The sequence below is a fragment of the Falco cherrug genome, chromosome 2 (assembly GCF_023634085.1).
Source record: "Falco cherrug isolate bFalChe1 chromosome 2, bFalChe1.pri, whole genome shotgun sequence".
NCBI lineage: Eukaryota > Metazoa > Chordata > Aves > Falconiformes > Falconidae > Falco > Falco cherrug.
In genome coordinates this window covers 78,994,978-79,018,236 of record NC_073698.1, presented here as the reverse complement: position 1 = coordinate 79,018,236, position 23,259 = coordinate 78,994,978, and the positions used below count along the sequence as shown (strand labels likewise).

The window sequence follows — 23,259 nt, the reverse complement described above, 5'->3', positions numbered from 1 at the left end:
TCAGTGGTTGCAGAGTAGCTACAGCACAGGGGAGCTCCAAGCAGCTAAACCTGCTTGAGCATCAAAGCGTGCTGCACACATGCTGCAAACTCCTCCAGCTGTGTGAGATGGCTTAAATTGTGCTTTGCATGGGCCTGTGCAGGTACACAGTTGTGCTACTCATGCTTTGCAAAGGCTGATGCTGCCCTGATCTGTGAAGAGGGCAGCTGCACCCCTTTATTCTTTTGCATGATTGGAGGCGCATACCTGTGTGGGCAGTGCCTGTAGTGGATTTTGCAGCTACCTTAGTCCTTGCAGTAAATCTTCACACAATTCATATAGTTTTTGCCTGTCTGCCTTCATTCACCGCCTTTATACCAATTCTAGAGGCTTTATGTAGACCTGAAAACAGTGTTGCTTATGAGTTTATTTCCATTTAAATGGTTGCTCTCAGACTGCTTCTTGTGGTGGAACTTTCTGCTGTCTACTGCAGAAAGTTATGTTGTCTAAGTAGGTCTTCACCCTCTGTAGGGAAGTTCTCTTATATGATTAAAATGTGCAGTTGCCATTGTAATAAATACCGTGCTGTAATAAAGAATTGTTCTGTATAGATATGTTTTCTTTTAAAATGAAGTCTATATCAAACCAAATGAGATTAAGACTTTTTTATACATGTCTATCTTATTTTGTCCCTAGTTTTAACACCAAATATATTCTTGTCCTTTACATGGTTAATGAATCATCCTACCATTCTATTGAAAGTTAACGCACATTTGCTTTGCAGAAAATCTGTATAAAATTCTAGCATTTGCAGAGGGTTGGCAGAACATAGTTGCTAAATCTGCTGTTTTATTAATTTTCTGAAATTCACACGAGCTGTTTAGATATACCCTTGCTTTCTGTTATGAATGTTACCTGTGCTTGCTGTCAGGATAAAACCAAATTTCAACCATATAAACAATGCCAATGATCGTTATTGTATACTGTAAAACTGTACTTACGTGTCAACACAATATAGATAACTTAGGAGCTTTTCCTGCTTGCACAGGCCTCAGTGGGAAATTTGGGCTTTTTTCTTTCTGATCATTTTTAGTTTCTTACATCCAGATCTATTCTCCAAGTTTAACATTTCAGATTAAATGATACATATATATGCATGATACCATCTGGGGATAGGTTGCTGGGAACTGCAAAATGGGGCTCACGTACCATCCCCAAAGTAGTTCTAGTATTCATCTGATATCTGTGTATTTTAAAAAGAGAGAAACTAATTATGCTTTTAACAATATCATTCAGTTAAAATACTCAGTTTGGTGTAGTTCTTGTGATGTGTGTAGCATGATTTGCTTGCCCTTTTCTCACCAGATCAATCATGTTTGTTTGTTTGTTAGTGAGATACACGCACAGAATAAAGATCACAAGGGCTGGAATCTGGAAGAAAGACATTATTTCCAAGCTTCTTAAGGATGAGAAATATAGAATTTAAGACACTTTTAAAATCCCTGTTGAAATTGTCATATGCACTGAAAAATCAAAGCATCACGTTTCTATATGCAGTATATCTGCATGGTATGAGATATCCTACTGTTGTAGTGGTGCTGTTTTAAATAATGTGTAAAATAGTTCTTATACCTGTGTGTGTGTGCACGTCTTGTTCAGGATGGGAGGTGATATGCTGGTGAATCATTGACTAGAAAAACCTAAAAATACCTGCTTGTCACTGTTCTTGTTCTACCCTTCTGTAGTCTCCAATATTCTCATTTTTTTATTCTAATTTTCTAATGGATAATAATATTCTGAAGAAAATCATATGCAAAAGTAAGACCATTCCCCTGGGGTGGCCTTTTGTTTAATTCAAACATAGAATCACTTTATTTCCCCACTTTCAGGGTTAACATTCTGGGAGGCTAAAAAGGACACCTAAGCTCATGAAAACTGATACAAAGGTCAATTTATTCTCTTCCTCCCCACTGAGTCCTTCATGTAATTAAATGTGCAGTACTTGAAGCTTACCCTACTTGCTACTCCTTTTTTTTGTCGTCTTGATTAAACATGACAACAGATCAATGGGAGAGTAAAAACAGGCCATTAAAAATAGGCACAGACTTAAGCCAAGTGTTCAGTTTCACTATGGAATAACAAAGCAAACCAAAATGTTCAGAATTTTGCTGAAAAGGTTGTTAAACTTGCTGTTTATATGCTATAGTGCCTGACAGATAACCTGGGAATGTTTAATTATGATTATTTTTAATTGGACAAATCTGGATGTGAAGTATATAGTAAGGGGATGGGTTGATTCGGTTGGGTGGCATTTTATTTTAATGTATTTTTTTATATTAAAGCTAGGAACCTTAGAACAATCAAAGAGGGAGTGGGATTGTATACTGGTAGCCAGAATATCCAAAGTTGTTGTGGGTAATGCAAACAAATTATGGAGGGAATATAAAATTTCAGTTTTCCTGTGGTTTAGCTACAGAGAAGAAAATAGGGTTAAAGCCTTTGTGGTGGAGTGATGATTATGCACCTGCATGACCTGCATGACTGTGGCTTCTTGCACTGTCATCTCCATCCATGTAGCACTGCAGATGGGCCATTAGTTTGATCTAGCAAAATTATGTTATCAAGCGTTGTACGTTTGGCCATTAATTCACCTGTTTTAATTTAACAGGTGTTTGGAGTATACACCTTTGTAGGTGATGCAGCAAAGTGAAAAATTCTGGACTTTCTGATGAGGAAATTTAAGTATTTGTACTTTATTTTGTTTTTTAACTCTTTCCTCCACAACTGTTGTCATGTAGCGACAATATTATGATTGCTTCCTTTCTTAATTTAGCAGTCAGTTCATCTTATACATGTTTTCAGTTCATGCAAGGAAATGGCTTAAGATTATCATAACCAAAAGTGCCAGATACCTTTCCACCATTCGCATTACCATTCCCAGAATGGTGGAATAGAGATATGGTCTGTCTGTTTCAAGAAGTATGTCTTTTGCGGGTAGAAAAAGATATTCTGATTTCTCTCCCCTTCATTTTGAGATATTTGGGAAAGGACAAATTTCTAAAAAATCTGGATGAAGAAAGGCGAGAAAGGGAGGGAGAAAAAAAATTCCCTGGACTGACCCTCCAAATTGAGGTTACTGACTCATGGGCTCTCATACATCAAGAGCTCTGTATTAGGACATGCAAACAAGCCCTAGGGATACTGTGGCATTAGTCTATGCCCTGAACTCAGGTGGTGGTGCTGTGAAGTCTGATATTTCTAAAGATTACGTAAGGTGTTTTCTGATTAACATGTCCTTTGTGTTCTGTCCCTTTCATGTAAAGTTTTGGGTGAAATGACAGCTTGGAGGTCAGTGTTTTGCATCATTCAGTTTTCCTGTCCTTCTCTTTTATTTATTTATTTCATCTTGTGCTTATTTCTCAATGCTGTATTGAAATATTAGTAACACTACTTTCTACTGCTTGAACCCCTGGGAAGTGCTAGTCAGAAATACTTGCTGTCAAGAAACCTATTCAAGTCTATGAGCTTAATGATGGTTGCAAACCTACAGCTGGCTAAGGCCATGATGCTGGACAAAATGGATTCTCCTTTTAGTTATCCTTTGAAATGGTCACAAAATAAAAGCCTTTATAAATATATGAAGTTTAAAAGCAGGTAGAATTTCTCTTTGCTTTCTTCTGCTCTGTCATGATTTGCAGCTTATCAAGTCTATGGGAGCAGAGGAATCTTATTCTTCCTTCATCTGCCTCCCCTTTACCTCTTTAAGAAGGGTTTGTGTATTACTCCATCACATCTATCACATCTACTTGTGGTTACCCATATATATATTGGGTGTGGATTTGTTTGATTGATAGGATGATAGCAGCCTCCTATTGTGGCTTTCCAGTCTTAACCTTGTTACTTACAGATACAGCAAATTTTAAAGGATAAATATTAGAATCTTTGCCACAACATGATATCCTCACATTTCATCTCCATTGCCACTGCAGTTGGCTTGGAAACTGTGTTTTGGACTAGACTGACCTGCTGAAGATACAAGTGAAGGCTGATGGCTTGTTAACCAGTTGAGACGAACATATGGTTAAAAAAAAAAAAAAAAGAAAAGTATATCAGACACTTTAACTCCTGTTCATATTCCTGCTCCAGCACAAAATGTCATTAAATTGTGATAGTGATTACACATAATGACTACTTGATACTTTGATTTTGCTCAAAAGATCTCTTTCATCTCATCATTATTTACACGTTAAACTCTGCTTCCCAATCTACATTGCTGTCAATTTATATGATGCATATACTTAATTAGCACTGATTAGGAGCAGGAGTGTGTGTGGGAGAAGCTATTTTGCTACATACAGTCATTTTATTAAGCCTTAAATATTGTGATTTTATGTGACTGATGAATGAAAAAGGTGCATTTGCAGCTTGTTAGGGTTAGCTTGGTTGCACCAATTTGGATGCAGTCCGTAAAGCTGATAGGTGAAAGGTACATGCCATGGTTGGAAGCTTCCAGAGAAGGTGCTTCATCTCTGCGTTTGCCCTGGTCTGGCATAGAAGGTGGGAGCTGCAGCTGTAACATTTTAAGAAGTACTAGCAACACAGGAAACAACAGGGAAGGACTTGCTTGAAGTAGATTGTTTGAATAGAAGGCTGAACATTAGGAACTCTCTACTTAAGCCTTTTCTTATATGCTCCTGTATCATCTGCCCAGCCTCAATAACTGAACTGGGAAAACAAACAAACAAAAAAGGCATTGAAAAGAAGGAGTAAGATTTATGGGTGGAAAGAGAAATCTCCAAAGCTAAGTTGGAGTGTGATACAAACCAAAAAACAGGACAAGGAAACAGACTATTTGAAACTTAAAGGTAGGGAGACTTGACAAGTGTGGAAGACCGTATAATTGGTGAGAACTTGCCTTCCAGGGCTGAAATTTTTAAGAATATCCATGTTCAGTCCTTCAGTCTTGGACAAATGGTGACAAAGAGAAGGTGAAAAATAGTGAACCTAGAAAGTTCCCAAATAAACTAGGTGTTTGAAAATGGACATCTGGGATAAAGCAACTAAATCCCTGAGGAACTGATGATACAAAATTAATTTAAAATATTTTTTAAAACTTCTAAAAGGGCCAGACATCAAATGTATTCTTTCCTGTACACCCCACCTGAATGTTTAATCAGGAGAGTACACAGAGGTATTGAAATCATCCTTCATAATGTGAGTTGTGTCTCAACATGAGAGAAAAAGTTATGAAACCATAGCAAGTGAAATGCCTCTTCACAACGAAGCTGACCAAAACAGAATTTTAAAAGTAGCTCACCTTACGCATAAAACATCAGGTGAACCTGATAAAGGAGCAAAGGAAGTATTTAGGGAGGTAAAGCTGTTACAAAAAAGCCACATGAATTTTCTGCGCTAACCTTCTCGACTTTCTCAGTTATGATACTTTCACCAGCACAGATGTTGTAAGGTCGGGGTTGTCAGTCTTTGTTTGGTCTGTCAGCCCAGATGTAGTGTACAGAAGCTCCAAAACTAGACATGTCACACCTACTGCACGAGAGTTACGTGATCTCTCTGGACTGCAGTTCTCAAGGTCTAACCTGCCTGCAAATGGGTTGGTTTCACAGGGGTAGTTTTTAAGTCTATTGCCAGGATAGGTGTGCTAGGTTTTGCTGTACAGGTTAACTAGATTAACCCGATCACTCTGTGCACCTTATGTCTCAGTGGGGAAGTGAGCCAACCTCATTGCTGTTGTTGTTCTCCTTGGAAGGCAGTTCTGAAGAACAATCCAAAGCTGCGTTGCAAGTGAAAGTAATTCTAGAAGGAACTAATCTATTGGATGCCAATGAATTGCCAGCCATGGATGAGATTCCTTCAAGATTATAAATAAAAATAGATGTGTAACTGGAGAAATAGTGACTGCTGTAACCTTTTGATGGTATTGACTTAGAATTGCTGTTTACCTTTCAGTACTTAATGTCAGGCGGGCTTGTTGCTTTACAAGACTAAGGTAGAGAACTATAGGCTAGCAGGTCTTAAGAAAGAATGTCTTTAGAATGTATAGGTAAATGCAATGTACTGGGAAAAGCAGTGTGGCACAGCCTTGGCAAAGGAAAGCCATGCCTTGCAAATTATTACGTATTGTTTTTTTTTTTTTGGGAATTGAAGCAGGTGGGCGAGGACAATACAGTCAGTATAACATAACTAGATCTTTTAAAAGAGTTCATCAAAGTGTCATTTGTGTCATAGTATGAAAAAAGATGCCATGTAAAAAGAGGTCCTCATGTAGTTTAATGATAGACTAGAAAGAAATAGGAAACATATAACTGATTTTCATGCTGGAGAGAAAACACTGTCAGGGATCTATACTGGTTTATAGGTTGTGATACATATGCATAAATGAACTGGAGAAGGTTATAAATATTAAAGTCTTCTGATGGAACAGTATTCAAGATAGCCCAGCTTGCACATAAGTGGAGCTGGAAAGAGTTAGAAAGATCATGCAGTAACGGGGAAGAAAATGGCATATGGGGAAGAAAATGAGTGCAGAACATTGCAAACAGAAAAGGTAATTCTACTTAGCTATGTAATACTGAACTTGAAATTAGCTGTCACTAGAAAAGGATTGTGACAGACTCTTACCTAAACATCCTTTATCAGCCACTGTTGGAGCAGTTGATGGGTATATGGACGTTTAGTATAACATCCTATTCTACTGTTATGCAAAAAATGGTACTGTGTTTTTTGTTTTTTCCTTTTTTTTAAAGAAAGTGAAGACTTAAGAATTATTTTTCCTTTCACTAAGATTTATGTAGAACATTGTCGTACTACTGCCAAAAGCGATAACAAAATAAATGAGCTGGTGCAGCTATTCTTAAGGCATGGTCTTTGTAAAATATTCTGTTAAGGGAAGCTGGAAGGGAACAGATTTGTGTAGATTGAACTTACAACAATGTAGTAAGAGACACATATTGCAGCTACTTTAGTGGTTTAAGTTTTTTACACAGTATTTCACTTGGGTCAGTCCCTCAGCATAGGTCATTGGGGATACTTATTATACCTTTGGATACGTTTATCAACAAGTTTCTGTTGACCAGTTTTAGTGTATGTAGTTGGAGAATTGGTCTACAGCAATATGAAAGCTGAATCCACAATCTAAAACTGTTAACATTACATAGTTGACTGGTAGGTATTCATAAGTTTGGCTACTGTGCATATTGCTTTATCTAATGATGTTATAAAACCTGAGAGATTTGCTGCAAAGAAGGTACAAGGACTTTTTTCATCTTTGTACTAGAGGGAGGAAGTGATAGATTGTTACTTATATTTTAAATGGCTGGAAAACACGGGAAAGGCTCAAGCACAAATTGTCACTGCATAGTGTTTTAAGTGTTCAAATGTTACTAAGTTCAGAGAAAGCTGGGGTTTGCTGCTGTTGGGCTTTGAGACTCATGATTGCCTTGATGTGATAAAGGAAGCCTGATAGGGGGATTGAAACAGAGCCAAAGAATTTCTCAGTCACAGCTCAGCATTTCATGTGCTTATTTTTCAGGTAAACAAAGAGGCCTTCAAGGCAAACTAATCTTGTATTTTGTCAAGAGTATCTAAAATGTAGATGTGTGTTATATGCTTATTCTGTAGCCATCTTCATAATATTTTAATATATATTTCTATTCCTCAACTGATTAGTGTGCTAAACTTGCCATTTCCAATCTCCAAATGTTATCTTGGGAGCATTCAGAATGTTAAAATACTCTTAAAGGAATTATTTTTATATTGGTAGTGTCTCTTCTCCATTTTAGATGATACATAAAATTTGAGAGATGTTGGCATTTTATTTTATTTTAGATATATTTAGTTTCTTCTTAAAACCTTTCCTCCTTCAGCAAAACCCAACTTCCTGAGACTTTACCTCTCATCCAGTAAAAGAAATCTCATGGCTTATGTGTATTTTGAAATACTAATATTTTCTGTGCATGCTACATTATACGAATTATGTAGTAAACTTATGACAAAGAGAGTACTAGAATGCAGTTCAAGTACTGAGCATTCCATAAGCTAGAGTTTGTTTGGTTTTGTTAAGAAGCAAAATTAAAATTTTAGAACTTGTTTGAGATTTGCCTTCCCCTCCCCTCGTGCCCCCCCTCCCCCAAGTGATAGGTAGAGTGAAACCCTTGTTTTGTTTTTGGTGGTTTTTTAATTAAGGTTGCAGTAATTTGTCATAGCTCTAATCTTCTATAGCAATAGCCATGAATGCCAGCACATTTGCCTTCTTTTCATTTAATGAGATCTGATACAAAAATTAGTACATCATGGTGATCTCAGAAGCAGTTTAAGAAAAATGGAAGCAATAACCAAATGCTAATGATGCTTCTTTTCTTCATTATGCCTTGTTGTGTTGTAGTATTTGAGCTACTTAGTGCCTACATAAGTACTAGTTTTATTTTGATGCTTACTAGGGCCAAATCACCTCAGGAACCTTTCAGTAATTTCATTATTAAAATAGTCAGTATTGTGTACAACTTCTGTTTGCTTTGCAGAAGTGAGACTGTCTGCTTAGATCTATTGGTACTGGCTGTTTGTGCTGACCAGAAGTAATTGCTATGTGTTTTTTTGTGGGTTTCCCACCACTTTTTTTGAACTTTGCATTACTTGGGAGCCATCCATTGAACAAGACAGGGAGCTGTGCCTTCTTCACTCCATGTTCCTCTGCTGGTGCTGTGTACGGTACGGTGTGTGTGGAAGGGCTGCTCTTGTTCTGCGGTTGGACTGTTGCTGTGACTCAGCCCAAGCCAGCATTGTCTAATATGACAGGCAAACTGTCAGAAAGAATACAGTCAAATGGAGAAACTGCCCCCATGGGCAGAAAAATCTAGCACAGTTGTGAAGTAGCATTAGTGCTGCAAAATGCTTAAGATGTGCTGCATGTTCTACAGTGGTTTGAAAATGGACAGCAGTCCAGGAAATCCAAATGCAAAGTGGCCCTGCACTGAAAGGGTTTCTAACACAGGTAAGGGTTTGCTCCACAGAGCCATTTCTAGCACTGGGGGTTTGCTCCCGTCTGAGTCATTCCCCAGGGTATGCACTGTTTTGCCCTTGACTTAGGAATTTTTTCCATTCCTGCATTTTCCGGTGCCTTGTCTTGTTCTCCTTGTGGGATAGGGAGTCTTTCTTGGTTAAATCCCTTGCAGTTAAGTTTGAGATGAAAGAGGAAGAATCATGGAGAGGAGGTAGGGGTCAGTAAACCTATGCTTCCCAAATGGAAATACACTTACGCTACAATATTATATGATGGATGATGCACCATACTGATACTACATTTTGTCCTTGATGTGCTAGTGGTGACTTGAGACCGTTAAGACTGCAGGTTTTGTTCAAGATTTCCTAATTAGGAAACCATGGCATTCAGTACTACTAATCTCTTTAGTAGTGTCTGGAAGAACTCTGTTTTTCAAGGCAGCGTTGCAGAAATTGCTCTGCTTGTCCTCGTGTTCTGCTTATCTCCATAGCCCTGGTGAGCAGATACGGCATTTCCCTTTAGCAGGGACTAACAAGTGAGCAAAACAGTGTCTGTATTGGAAATAGAGTACCACCAAAGCTTTGACCTAGTTCTTTCTGCATTTTCTTTTAACACCAAGATATTTGGCAATGTTTCTATGTGTCTTACTACAGCAAAAGCTTGTGCTTTATATGCTGATGCCTGTCAGCATGTGTTTCAGATCCTCATGCTTCTACTTACTAGATGAGATCACTGATAGTGTCTGGGTAGAAGCTCTGTAGGCTCAGCCCAGCCCCAGCCCTCCATTCTTATCTTTCTTTCCAGGCAATATTGTTTCTCCCAATGCTGAGTCCATCCAAGGAGAATATACCTTTTGGCCCAAGTGGCTGAGCATGGAGGGAGAGCAGAATACAACTGGACATCATCCAGATCTTTCCCTCTGTTTTCCTTCTTCTTTCTCAGCTGTCATAGTTTTGGGATAGAGCTTTCTGTGGTACATGTTCAATCCTGTTAACAGAGTCAGCTTTCAGCTATGATAACAAAGATTGCTTCTAGGGTCTGGATGCAGGAGCCCACTGAACTTGTAATCATTACTACTGAGAGCTCCTGAAGGCTTCTTGAAGGCATGACAGGAATTAGCTGCCTTCACTTTTGTGGGCCAGTTTTGAGGATACTCAGTAATAACCATGATGTGGAATAACAGAACTGAGAGGTTGAGGTTTACAAATCTCTTGACATTTCAGGGTTTTTTTTCCCTTTAGTTTCTTATAGCATAGTGTTTGGAAGGCTTGCTTGGTCTGGTGGGAGGCTTAGCTCTGGCAGTAAAGCTCACTCACTCACCAGAAGTAGAGGTCACCTACATGAAAAATCAGAGAATAACAATCCATCCTAAAAGGGTGTCCTGGCTGTTTTGTGCATCCAGATGAAAGATTTTGCAGGCTCTGGCTTGAAGTGAGTGTTAGAGCTTTCATCTGGGATGTGAGAAAGGTGACAGAGCAGTGACCATACCATGGGGCTTATAATGTAGCTGACTGCTCTGGTCTAAAATATACCTTCATATAATTTTGTGAAGCATCATGCCACTTAATTACTTTAACTGAAAATTTTGTTCTGTTTTTACTTTTATCCTTGTATGGAAGAGATATTTTTGGAAATTTTGAATCCTTCCTGCACAGGTCCAATGAGAAGTATGCTAGCCTTTGCTGTTGTTTAGTTGTAAAACTACTGTCCTGTTAGGACATGATGAAGGTGGCTAGCAGGACACTAGAAGAAAGCATTAGGTCAGCTGCAGCATTTGCAGACAAGCCCCAGACTGAAAGCTGTTAGGTCTCAGCCAATGAATCCTTCGAAGTAATGACTCTGTTTAAGGAAAAAGTGATAATTTTGTAAATCAGTCGAAAGCATATCTATACAAATATTGAATTAATTCAATTTTTCAGAACTCTGTGACACAGCTAATTATCTTTGCTGCTCTTGCTCATAAGGTATTTCTGTAAGGGAAAAAAAAAGCCCAAGGCTCTTCTCTCATTTCTCTCTGGTTGCTTTTGGTGTTCTCACAGTATGTTCTTTATGATAGAATCAGTGGAGCTGAGTGTATGCATTGGGTCTTGCTTCAAGAAGCAAAGATGCACATTTTTTGCCCCCAAGTTTACAATTATTTAATTGTCTTGTTTTCCAGTTTCTCTTTGTTTGCTTAAATAAGGAAAAAGAACCTCACCTACACATCTTACTCTGGTAGTTCATAGCCAAAACTGGAATGCCTATCCCACATGGATATCTACCTTTTCATTCAATCCATTATTGAACACATAATTAAAAGTGAGCATTTAAATCACTGACAGATTATTCCTTTTTAGCTGATTAAGGACTCCCATCTTTTGCATCTATTGCATTTGCCACTCAGCATTTGTCTGTGGGCTGAGGTCTCTATAGTGCACTCCACCAAAACCTACACTTCTCCCCCTTCCAGAGATGCAACTCATTTGTGGGTTCTGCTTCTTTTTATGGTTTCACCTGCGGACCTTTTCTTTTAATTGTGGAAGCCTGCTTTGATTTAATGGAAGTTTCTGTCCTGTGAGAATGATAATGTAGCACTGCATGCTCTTTTTTCTGTAGTGATAATTTTTTGTAGGCAAAAACAATTGCATACTTAATTATCCTCATTAGTGGTTCTGATTTTGAAACTGATTCAAATGAATATCCCTTTGGCATAAAAGGTTGAGCACTGGCACATTGAATCAGAGTAATAATTTGAAAAAGCATAATTTATTTTTTTGTTCCTTTTGGTGGACATGTAATTTTATGCTCTTTAGCCCTAAAATACTGGCTACCATTACACAACACCCTACATGGGAAGCAGTTCTGCATTGGGGGATCATATACTGTGGAAAGAATTTTGGCTTTCTGAGTTATGCCAATTATTCAGTCACATGCATTAAAACTGCAAAAATGAACCAGTTCATCCATACTTGCTGTAGACCATACTCTTATTTTGTGGTTTTTTTTTTCCATTGCTTTGTAATGCAGTAGCAATCATAACAATCTAAAAGATTGCTTCAACATTAAAAAGTCATACATCCAAGAAATGCCTTTTATTTAACATTTTTATTTTTCCACATTAAGCCAAGTCTTTGGGATGACTATTCCAAGTAGGCACCTGTTAGAGTGAAATTGGAGAATAACTCAATTTCTTTGTACAGGACAACTTTGGGATGTTACACTTTTCAAATCGACACTCTCCTGATTCCCTCAGAGCCTTTGTATGAGGAAGACATAAATAAATGATAATGGGCCTGTCCTGGGATTCCTTCAAGCTCTCCATACCAGCTATATTGCCAACTCTTTCTTGTTCTCTTAAGCTCCCCTATCAGGAGGTGGGAGGAGGAGGAGGTCCAGGGGCAGAGGGAAGGCCCCTGCCTGCAACTGCCCCTCATCTCCTTACTCCTGGATGCCATCTTCCCCATTGCTTCTCTGCCCCTACACCTGAATGTCAAGTCTGGGAGGAATGCCTGGCAGGGAACAATTGGGATTCATTTTGTCATCTGGCTTCATCAGGGTCTCTGACAGCCACCACAAAGAGAAAGCAAGGAGGGTTTAGGTCAAATACAGAGAGCTTGGGTTTCAAAGTGCCACTCTCAGGTGCACTGAGTCTGTGCCCTTCCCCGACTGAGGCTGAGGCTCACACCAAGCCCAGCCTGTGAAGGACGATGAGCAGCTCACCCATGCAAAGCCCATGTTTGGACAAGTTGGTGTTTTCAGTGGTGAAAAAGATTCCTAACACTCCTTCTTGTTCACTGTTTAGGAGGCCTCTGTAAGAAGTATCAAAAAATTTGCCTTGTCAGAGCAATGGATGCTTCAGCATTTGCTGCTGGAAGATATATTTTTCTGGGTGGAGTGTGGGGGGAAAGAGGTTTTTCTGCTTATTGTTCTAATGAACAACTGTGATCTGATGAGTGAAGAGTCATCTTCCTTTTTGTAGATGTCAACAACTGCAGACAAAAAGCTGGGATTTTTTTTTCTGCTTTACTGAGCAGTTTACAAGAAAGTAATGATCGAGGGGGTCAAACCGGTTGATAGAAAACAAATGTTTTTCTGTTGACTCCATTGCTGACTTAAAACTGTTGTGGGTGGTGGTGTTTAATTGGTACTTTTATTTTTACTAGTGTAACAGTTTAATTTACTCATTTTTTGTTAATTATATTTGTAATCTCAAATCAGTTTGTGCAATTGATTTTATTTTGTTTTCCATATTAAAGCTATTTTGTGTTGATTTTAGCATTCTCTTATAATTTCTCTTTAGTGTTGTTTTCTCTTTTTTCCCTTCTTTTAGTTCCTTTTGGTAAGACTTACTTTGGTGTCTGGTCAGAGCATCTTTATCTAGCGCTGTTTTCCTGTTCCCTGTTCTTGAAGATACCTATCTTGCCTCCACCTGAAACACATTCCTTGTGTGAGTTGTGTTTTACCCTTCCTTCCCTCAAAGAGAGAGAAATATTCAATCCTTAACAATTTAGAGGGGCATGTGAAATTCCTGTCTGGAGTCAGAATCAAAGCCAAAATTGTAGAAGGGCATTCATCTTACCTTTTATAAAATTTATAATATTTATCAACCTTATATGTTAATCATTAGATAAAACCCCTAGAGGGAGACATGATCACAGATGGATTATTGTAATGCCTCATCACTCTGATCTTTTCACAATAGCTGAAGTAATTTCTCTAGGTCACTTGGCATAGCCTGTTACTTGATAATTGAGTAGTGATAACAATGTTATTGTTTGTATGTGTCTCATCACTTTTTTCTTCTTTTAAAATAAAGACCTTTTTATTATTATTTTTATTTAAAATTTGGCAGGGGGAGATGGAGGAAAGGAGAAAAGACCTAGCTAGCTTCCCCCCTCCCCCCCCCCCCCAAATTTCTGTCATGGTGATACATTGTGGAATCTTGGGGGAAAAAAATAGATTCATCCTAGACAGTGACAAAACTTGCTGGCATTGCACCCTAACACTGACCCAGGCTGTCTTTCTCTGGCTGTGTTCTGCACTGAGTAATCTGCATATATGTGATTGCATTTGTAGTGCTTCTGCTACTTGTTTGAAAGACACAGAAATGCACTCTGAAATGTTTCATTTATTAGTTCTCTGTGTGTGTTTGTACAAAAAAGATTATCATAGCATACTATATTATTTGGATGTCGACGAGGTAATAAACCTGTAGTGTGATTCTGTTAATTTAGTTTCCTTAAACGTAATTTATTGCTTAGATATCTTCAGCCATTTTCTTACAAATGTTTTGGGTTTATTATTTTTATTGTGTTTTAATGAATTCCATTAACTTGTCTTACAAAATATTTGTCTTTTATCTTACAATGAATAATCAATATTTTATTTTCCTCTGGTAACGAGCATTTCAGTATTTTTCACTGGCCATATGGAAATTGGGGCTTAAATTCTGTTCTTTAAATTTCTTAATTGTTTTGTTATATTTGAGTCCCAAAATGTCACAGAGAAGTTCAACCTCTAAAAAGCAAATGTATATTTTAGCAATGTCAAGTGGAATATTCTCCTGTAGATATGCATAATTTTTTTCATAGCTTTAAATAAAACAAGTTGTAAAGGCATTCAAAACAAGGAGAAACTCTACCTAATAGCTGTATGCTTTTAAGGGTTATGATCAAGATGATGTTTCCTTGCTTGCTTCCCATTCTGGTTGTAGGCTGGTGAAAAAGGAGCTGTCTCACTGATACCACATCTCATGAGATATGGGATCCTGAGGAGGTTCTTTAAAAATGCCTCCTTGAATCTTAGCACCATTCTGACTTCCGCCAGTCTTTATAGAGGAATGAAGGCAGTGGGCTGATGAACATTGATAATATGCAGCTGTGGCCTTGCCTCAAAGACAGTGGGTTGATTGACATGGATGATGTGCAGCTGTAGCTCCTTCCTGCTAAGTGGTTAAATATTACTGAGGATTGTGGGTTGGGTGGTTGGATGGAGAGGAGTGGTGTGGCCTGGCCTCGCCTCTGGAGGAAGGAGAAACAGTATGGACAGTAGAATCTGACTGAAGGTAAAAACCTTGTTGTAGTCTACTTGTTTTTTTGTTTTGCAACAATTGGTGCCCTGTGTGAGGCAAGCTGAGTTGGACTCCAGCTATGAGTCTTGCCAGCATTTTCTTCCTTTTCCTTCCGCTTTAGCAGATAATGTCTTTTCTGCCTCTCTCTTCTCCTCCCACGCCTTTTTGGGGGTGAAGGGAAACATCTTGATTGTCTTTGTTGTTAGTCTACTATTGCTTGTTATGTGCTGTGTCCCCCACCAAAGCAAAATCGAAACCACAAAAAAAGCCTTGTTTTAAAATTTTCTGAAATGGGGAGATGTATTGTGGAATTGCTAGTGTGAGGGCTAGCAAAGGATATGATGCTTTTAGACTAATGCGTGTGCCAAAAAGCCTGGACCTGCAACTGTAGACAGCAAGCATCCACCCAGAAGCTAAAATTATTGGGGTAGCTGTGCTAGCCTTCTTCAGTTAACTGAGGTCCTTGAGAGAGTTGTCCTAATATCTCTTTAAGTGGTAGAGATGGAGGACCAAGTGAAGTGAGTGATTTGCCCCAGATAATTGATGTCTAAACTGCATCTAAGCTGTGTTTGTCATCTTATGTTAGCTGTGCAGGAGGCTCAAAAAAGCTGCTCTCCTAACCTAGGCACAGTGCCTTGGGTGTTGCAGGAAAAGGCATCCTCCAGAAGGCGTGCAGGCTGTTGATTTTTTTTTTTTTTTTTTTCTTAAAATGTGTTTGAAGCTTGATGCATTGATGAGACTACCTGGGATCCTAGTCACTTCACTGATGAGGGGAATGTGTCTCATCCTGCTTTGCACCTGCTTTGTGTGGGTGAAAAGATGCCTGCAGTGAATTTTCCCAACTGTCAGCTTCTGCTGGAGTGTGTTGTCATGTCATGGTACAAAGTGATCCCAGGTGTCTACAATTCCAAGTGCAGACTGCAAGAGTCAGCACCAGGAGGGAGCTTTCTGAAAAATCAGTGTTCTTGGATAACTGATTTCTGACAGAGGGAAAGTTTAGACTTTATAGCATTCTTTTTTAATTTCAATTTTTATGTTTTTATTAAATTCCTTGGGTTTGCTTCTAGGTTTCTTGTGTTTATCTTGCTGGTATTTAACAATGACCAATTTTTAAATTTTAAGATGACAACTTGTATGTTCTATTAAATCTAAATAAACTACTTGATTGTTCCTAGTTCATGTCCACAATGTCACTGAGGAGATAAGGTCATGAAATATTAATGTCCAGGGCTGTGTCAAACCTGATGTTTCACTGTAAGATAGTTACGGCTATTGCTATAAACCTGCTGTGGTGCAGGAGAGTAGTCAATGCTTAATTACATAATTTATTTTTTCTACTTTGACTTTATCTAAATAATCTCGGTGGTCTCATTGCTCCAGACTTTCACTTTGATTAATATCTTTTATTTTATCTATATAAATATTTCATGCTGGATTTGATTAATCAAAGGGATGAGAAATAATTTTCCCTTTGTTTTGAAATTGTTACTCATTTAGGACCAAACTTTCCCCTTGCATAAGCATTACAGGAGTATTATTTAGCCTTTGGAAAGGACAGGGAAGGTAGTTGAAATGTAAGTATCAATTCATTGTTCAGAGACATTTTATTAATATTTTTCTATACGTTGAGTTGTCTATTGCCCAAAGTTTCTTCAGTTCTTTCAAAAACTGCAGAGAAAACCTGGGTTTTTAAGCGGTCAATCACAATATGGAAAACGGGCTTTGTAAGAGTGCACGGCACAAAAAGCCAGCTTCAAAAATAACAAGTATGTTCCTTAAACTTACTAAAACATGAAAGAGAACATGATGAAAAGGAAATGTACAACACCAAGCCTCTGCGTTGCATTCTGGCACAGTTGTACAGATACAGATTTTTCTAATGTTACATGCAAGCTCCATGAAAGTTTTCACTTTTGGTGTCGTTATGGTAAAGCTTCTTAAAGGTGAAGCAGTCTGAAGTGGGGCGTAGGTAACAGTGGAGGAAGGGAAGAAGAGGATCTCCCTTTGACAGATAGTTTCACAATTCACTTTTGCATGTCATCTTTCACCTTTGTTGCAGCTGATGCTGATCCTTCAGGACACAAGATCCTACGCAGAGCAAGCCCGAGCCTGATCCAGTATGGTAGTTAATGTAGCATCTTTTCTCTTACGACTTTGTGACATCTCTTTCTGCCCAGTAAAAAGTAGCATTGTGAAGCAGCAGTTTCAGCCTGTTCTGTCTTGTGTAACATACAATGAGGACTTAAAAAATAACAGCCTTAAAGGGAGAAATATCAGGAATGTTATTTGCTAGGCTGTTATAGAAGACCTTCAAGTCCACAATCTGTATATATGTAGGAACTACAGCACCCTGAAGATGTGGAGGAAGGTGTAACATGCCAGAAGAGAGTAAAGGTCACCTCTGTACAATCCAAAAAAACAAGCCCAATCCAAAAAACTATGCCAACAGGTAGAGGTATAGCAAATGCAAAGCCCAGCCTAGCTCTTTATACCGGTCTCTGTCCAGTCTGGTTACATCTACCTGGACTGCCTAGACAGTGCTCATTCTCACTTTCTGAGTGTGATCAACTTGCAGCCTCACCCACCAGCTTGTCATGAGATAAACCAGTTTACTTGATAGATTTCTTAAGTGCTAAAAGAAATTTTCTATCTGGCTGACATATTCAGCACTTTGCTAGGCACAATGCGGCTGCACTGTCTCCCCTGAAATGCAGGAACCTCTTATACTTTATCAGTCCATCTTATCACTTCATATGCTTGAATCTAGGGAATTTTGACTAAACTTGCAAAAAATGTTTCTCTCTCCCTCCCATTGTAAGTGTATGCATAAGACAATGGTATCTATCTAACCTGAGATTCAGTGTCTGTTGTCCTGTGTCTATTGATCTGATAAGCTGTTTATGTGCTCCTTTAACCCCATGGTTAAGGGCGCAGGTCTTCCCCTCATTGCCCTGAGGTGCTTGCAGGTGCAGAGGATTTGTCCCCTTCTCATTTCAGTTGCGGAGTCCACTGAGTGCTGCTGGGGTGCCAACCTCTTCCTGTTTCCCTCGGGTATTATTGGTTTCAGAAATAAATAAATCTTATTCAGGAGGAGTCTTTGACTTTCATTCCCTTGAACTGCTAACTGACATCATCTCTTTGGAAATGCTGATGTCACCTCTGTGCAGGCCAAGGGCAGTCACTCAGCCGCAGGGCACCTCAGCTCTGGCCTGGAGGTGCCACGGAGGCCGCTCTTGCACAGCAGGCTGCGGCGGTAGGCCTGTGCCTCTTTGCTTGGGCCCTCACGGTTTTAGCCATTGCTCTGGAGACAAAATACTTCAAAAACCTTGTTTCAGAGCAACACTGAGGCAGTTGGTAGAACAACCTGTGTGATTTTCCTGCCCCCCCCCCCCTTCTTTTCTTACCTTTTAGCCCCCATCACCCCCCGTGGTTCTTCAGGTATTTCTTTCACTGTTACTTACATACAGCTCTCCTCAGCTTTCGCTACTGCTGTCCCTTGCAACTTTTAGTCTGAGGTTGCCTCTGTTTACTGTAAAATATGGTGTTTAGTTGGATCATATTTTAACATTAAGTAATATATAATTACATACTGTCTTTGACTTGTCTCAGTTTCAGTTAGGTTTTGATATATTGCTTGTTCTGTTACTCGACTAATCACTTTCTTCCCATGGAATGCTGAAGAGAAATATCTTTTTAATTAAAGATTCTGAAATCCCATTTTTGTTGTTGAATGTATCCAAGTAGCTTACACACTGTTTTCCACCACAAAATGCATCTGGATTGTCAGTACTGTGTATATCTGTGTGTATTATAGCACTAAAATTATTTTCCAGGGCTCTTAGTGTGTTTGTGTCTGCCATTAAGATGAATGTGTACCAGATGCTGTTTTAAAATGAAGCACCATTGTATAGGCTGATGGATAGAAAGTTTGTCAAAAGTAGTGAAAGCTTCTACAGGGGATACAAAGCAGCTGGAAAAATTCATTGTTATGTGCTGCTGGTATGAGTCTCTAGTTCAGCTGCGCTGCATTTTGATTAGGAAGTTAGATTCTATGGTAGTGTCAAACATGGTTCCCGATATTCTCTATTTTTATGGCATTTGCAATTTGGTATTCACCTCTTTATTCTCAGCCAGCAAACCTACTAGTTTTATGTGAATGTCTGTTAAGAAGCAGTATAGCACAATAAAAGTTGGCAAATGTGAGCTGTATTTATTACTTCTATGTGAATGTCTTGTTGGCCAATGGAAATTAAAATGCCCTGTTAATTGTTTCACTTGTATTTTTAGAGAACAGCTTGTACAGCAGATGAACAATGCCAAAATTTTTTTTAGTTCTCTATTATGCTACCAACAATACTGATCTCTTGCTTCAAAGTACAACTATAATTAGAAATGCAATTATGTAAAAGTGGCACCATCTTATTCAGCCCTGCTTCTTCCTGTGCTTAGTCCTATTATGCCTATTTTTTCTTTCCAGATATCCAAGTTTCTCCTAGGGTTGTGCCAACTAGGAAGAATTTGTTTCTTCTGAAGGACTTTATTCTGTACTAGCACCTGTCTCATTTATAAGTGGGGTCTTATCAGCTTCAGTGCTGAAATGTCTTCTTTCAGAATCTCCAAGTGCCTTTCATCCTGCTCTGTGATGCCCATATTTCTGGCTGCCTCTTGCATGCCAGACATCTTTCCCTGTTGCTTTAGGAGGGGCTTTCTTTTTATATTTTTCTTTTTAGGGATTCCCAGAGCCAGTTCTGCTCATCTGGTCTATCCTGATGGTCAGTGCCAAGATAATATTGAGAAGATATTATCTTTCCAGCTTATATCTTCTCAAGATGTCAAAAGAGAGAAGGAAAAAATTAATCCATTTTGTACTCCAAGCTGCCATAAGACTAAGTGGCAGAGGTAGACAAGGCACTTCATGACTTAACGTTGGGATTGCAAGTTATTTCTTCAGGATAATAGCATCCACCTTGTGCAAATGAAAGTTAATCTTGAAATCTGTCTGAATGATGCTCATTTGGGCTTGCTGCCCTATGGTTACCTTTTCAAAAACTTACTCCTTACCGGACTTGCTTTAGAAAATCGTGTCAGCATCTACTGTATTCAGGATGCAGTGAAATATGCGTTTCTGTGTTTGTGTCAAGCACAATTGGCAGGATTTTTTACAAGTCAGCAGTATAGGCAAATGCGCAGCAGAGTGGTGGTATTGGTAATGTCTCCTACTGTTCACTGGAAAGTAAAAAGTATGCTTTATGCTGATATACTCTCAGACAGAGTGGGTTAGGAAGGTATTTTGGATGAAACATTGGGGAACCTTCAAGCCACCTGGAGCCTTCAAGCCCTCGGGGTGATAGCTGAATAGCCTAGGGCAGAAGTGTTCAGAAGAACGAGAGCTCATCTTGTCCTCTGACCAATACTGACTTTTTTTTCCAATGTTACGGAATCTGGGGTTAAAGGTTGGGAGTGGGACTATAGTCACATGGATGGAAGAACCAAGATCACCATAAGCATGCTTTGTGCCTGGGTTTATAGGTCTTTGTTAGAAAGACCTGAACAAAGTATCTAATGTATTTGTTAAGTTATATCTGTATTAAGTATGGATACGTATTATTATTAAGGAATTATGGGGATTTTTTTCATTGGTTGTTCAGTTCTTTTATTACTTTATAAATCACTTCGCCATGGAAAGACTGTAAAAATACATTTATAAATGCTAACAGAAACTGCCTGTGTTCCAGGTGGAAATTTAGTTGCTAGAGATTTCATGGAAGTAGATTACTGCTGGATTTTTGCTGGCCTTACAAAGAATGCTGCATCAGCAAATGCAATAACTATCAGATCTGTTTCAGTTTGCAAAGAAAGGGATTTCCCATTTTACTTTTGGATGTAGACCACTTAGTGTGTTTAATCTGGTGATGTTTTCTTCTAAAATGAGAAACATTTTATTAGAGATTGCGTTAGCATCCTGATGTTTTGATTACCTTCCCTAGGCATTGTGTTTGATCTTGTGGCAAATAACAGTCAAATTGGTTTGTGTAGCTGCAATTTCTTAAGTTTTCAAGGTCTGTTCTTTTTCTTTTTTGTCTTACAGTTTTCAGTGAAGATCTACACGCCAGTCTATATTTTGTCAATGCATCTCTGCAAGAGGTAGTGTTTGCTAGCACCACAGGGACATTGGTACCCTGTCCAGCAGCAGGGATCCCCCCTGTGACGCTCAGATGGTACCTAGCAACGGGCGAGGAGATCTACGATGTCCCAGGGATCCGCCACGTCCACCCCAATGGCACTCTCCAAATTTTCCCCTTCCCTCCTTCAAGCTTTAATAACTTAATCCATGATAACACTTACTATTGCACAGCTGAAAATCCTTCAGGGAAAATCAGAAGTCAGGATGTTCACATTAAGGCCGGTAAGTATAGCCTTTTATTGGGTTCAAACAGGCTTGAGGAGGGAGGAAGCTTGGGTGTTTCAGACGAATAGTAGCAGCAGCTTTGAATCAAAGATGGGCCAGAGGTGTAACCTCTGAACTCTTCACAATATTAAATAAAATAGGGGATTCTTCCCTCTCCCCCCCCCCGATTTGGATTATTTTGGTGCTGAAAAGTTAATTTTTCCAAAGATCATAATAAGTTGAACTTCTGCACAAATATAAGGAAAACGGAACTAATAATGAAATCATTAATCAGACCATACTTACTTATTAAAGAGCTGGGAGAGAAAAAGATGCAGTGTTTAGATTTTGTGTAGGGGCTGGAAGAAAAGAGGAATGCTTGCCTAATCGCATCCTTTCTGATTTGCTTGTATTCATTTGTGCTTTGTTTTGAGAGAGAAACTTGTCTCCTGTGTAACGATTCAGCAACTGATGTTGGTCCATACGCAAAGCTTTCATTTTAAGCTAAAAGATGCAAATGAGCATAATGGTTTTGCATCTGTTTTCTATACTGACTGTGTGCAGTTTTGGTCAGCCAGTGGAGAATTAGAGTGGGATCAAAATCAGGCCTTTTGTTACAACACATAAACACATGATTGCATAGTTTTTGAAGGTCTTGTCTATCCTCTTCAGTTAATTAAAATATTCAAACAAACAAACAAAAGCTAGTCTGGGAGCTGACCCTTGGCTAATGCAAATCCTCATAACCTCTTTGTTGTTGTTGGAACTATGCTAGTCTTTTCGTATCTTTCCTTTTGGAGATATGCCTTCTCAGGAGTTACGTAGGGAAAACTGAACAATTAGCAAGTAATTTGTCCACAACTCTCTTTAAATAAGAGAATGTATTCTTTTCTTAATGATAAATTAGCATAGAGATCTGTAGTTTGTAGACAATTAGAAGATGAATAAAATACAGGTTTCCATGAAATTCATGTGTCTTACTAAAATTTTAGTCTGGAAAAATGGGTTATCTTTTTTGCGTAAGAAGTGACTAGTAGAAGAAAGTTCACGTTATGTGTACGTGGATTTTCAATAATGGTGCATACTGCTTCTGCAAATGTTTAGTTGTCCACAAATCAAAAAAATTTGCATACCAAAGATTCATAAGAATGCATAGTAACCGACTTGATGTTTTGAACTCCGTTCTGGGTTTTGTGCTTTTGGTTTTACTTTAATGGATTTGTGGACAAGTTGTCTGGCAGAATTGTATTTGGAGAGGACACAATATTATTGTCCTTTGTGGATTTGTTAATGTATCTCAATTTCGACCATCTTTTGATCAGCATATTTGCAGTATTAGTTTCCAGTTTTCTTGTTTATTAGATAAACTGATATGGTAGTGTAGGGGAGGTTAAAACTTGCAACGTTGCTAGCTAAGGCTCTGAACTGGTGTTCATTTAGTTGTAAAAGCATATGATGTGGATGACAGAATGAAGCTGGGTCTGTTGCTCAGCATTGACCCTTTTATCCATGGAAACCCAAAAGAAGTCCTCCTCTGCTTGAGAAATGAACTTCACAAATCGAAGAAAGACCTGAAAAAAAAAAGGCTTTGCAGTAGGTGGCTGTATCTGCTTGACTCATAAACTGATGACTCTTTTCAGCCAAGTCAGAAATGTCCCTTTCTCCTTTTTTCCTTCCCTTTTTAGCCTTTTGCCCCCGATTCATTCATTGTTCCATATGATTCAATCTCTCAGTTAATATGAGGTTTGGTTAACAAGTTAAGCAAATCCCCTTCCTTCATATGAACTGGTATTGTATGTCAGAGCTATCACTGTGCCCAATGGCAGA

At 38.7% G+C, this 23,259-nt stretch overlaps 1 protein-coding gene across 3 annotated transcripts in view; it reads left to right on the top strand.

Annotated features, from left to right (window-relative positions):
* DSCAM (DS cell adhesion molecule) overlaps window positions 1-23,259 on the top strand; it is a 470,648-nt gene that overhangs the window by 52,027 nt on the left and 395,362 nt on the right. For all 3 annotated transcript variants that reach the window (XM_055702437.1, XM_055702438.1, XM_055702439.1), the window contains exon 2: window positions 21,133-21,450. In XM_055702437.1, the coding sequence (XP_055558412.1) occupies window positions 21,133-21,450 (318 nt within the window). The remainder of the gene's footprint in view (window positions 1-21,132; window positions 21,451-23,259) is intronic.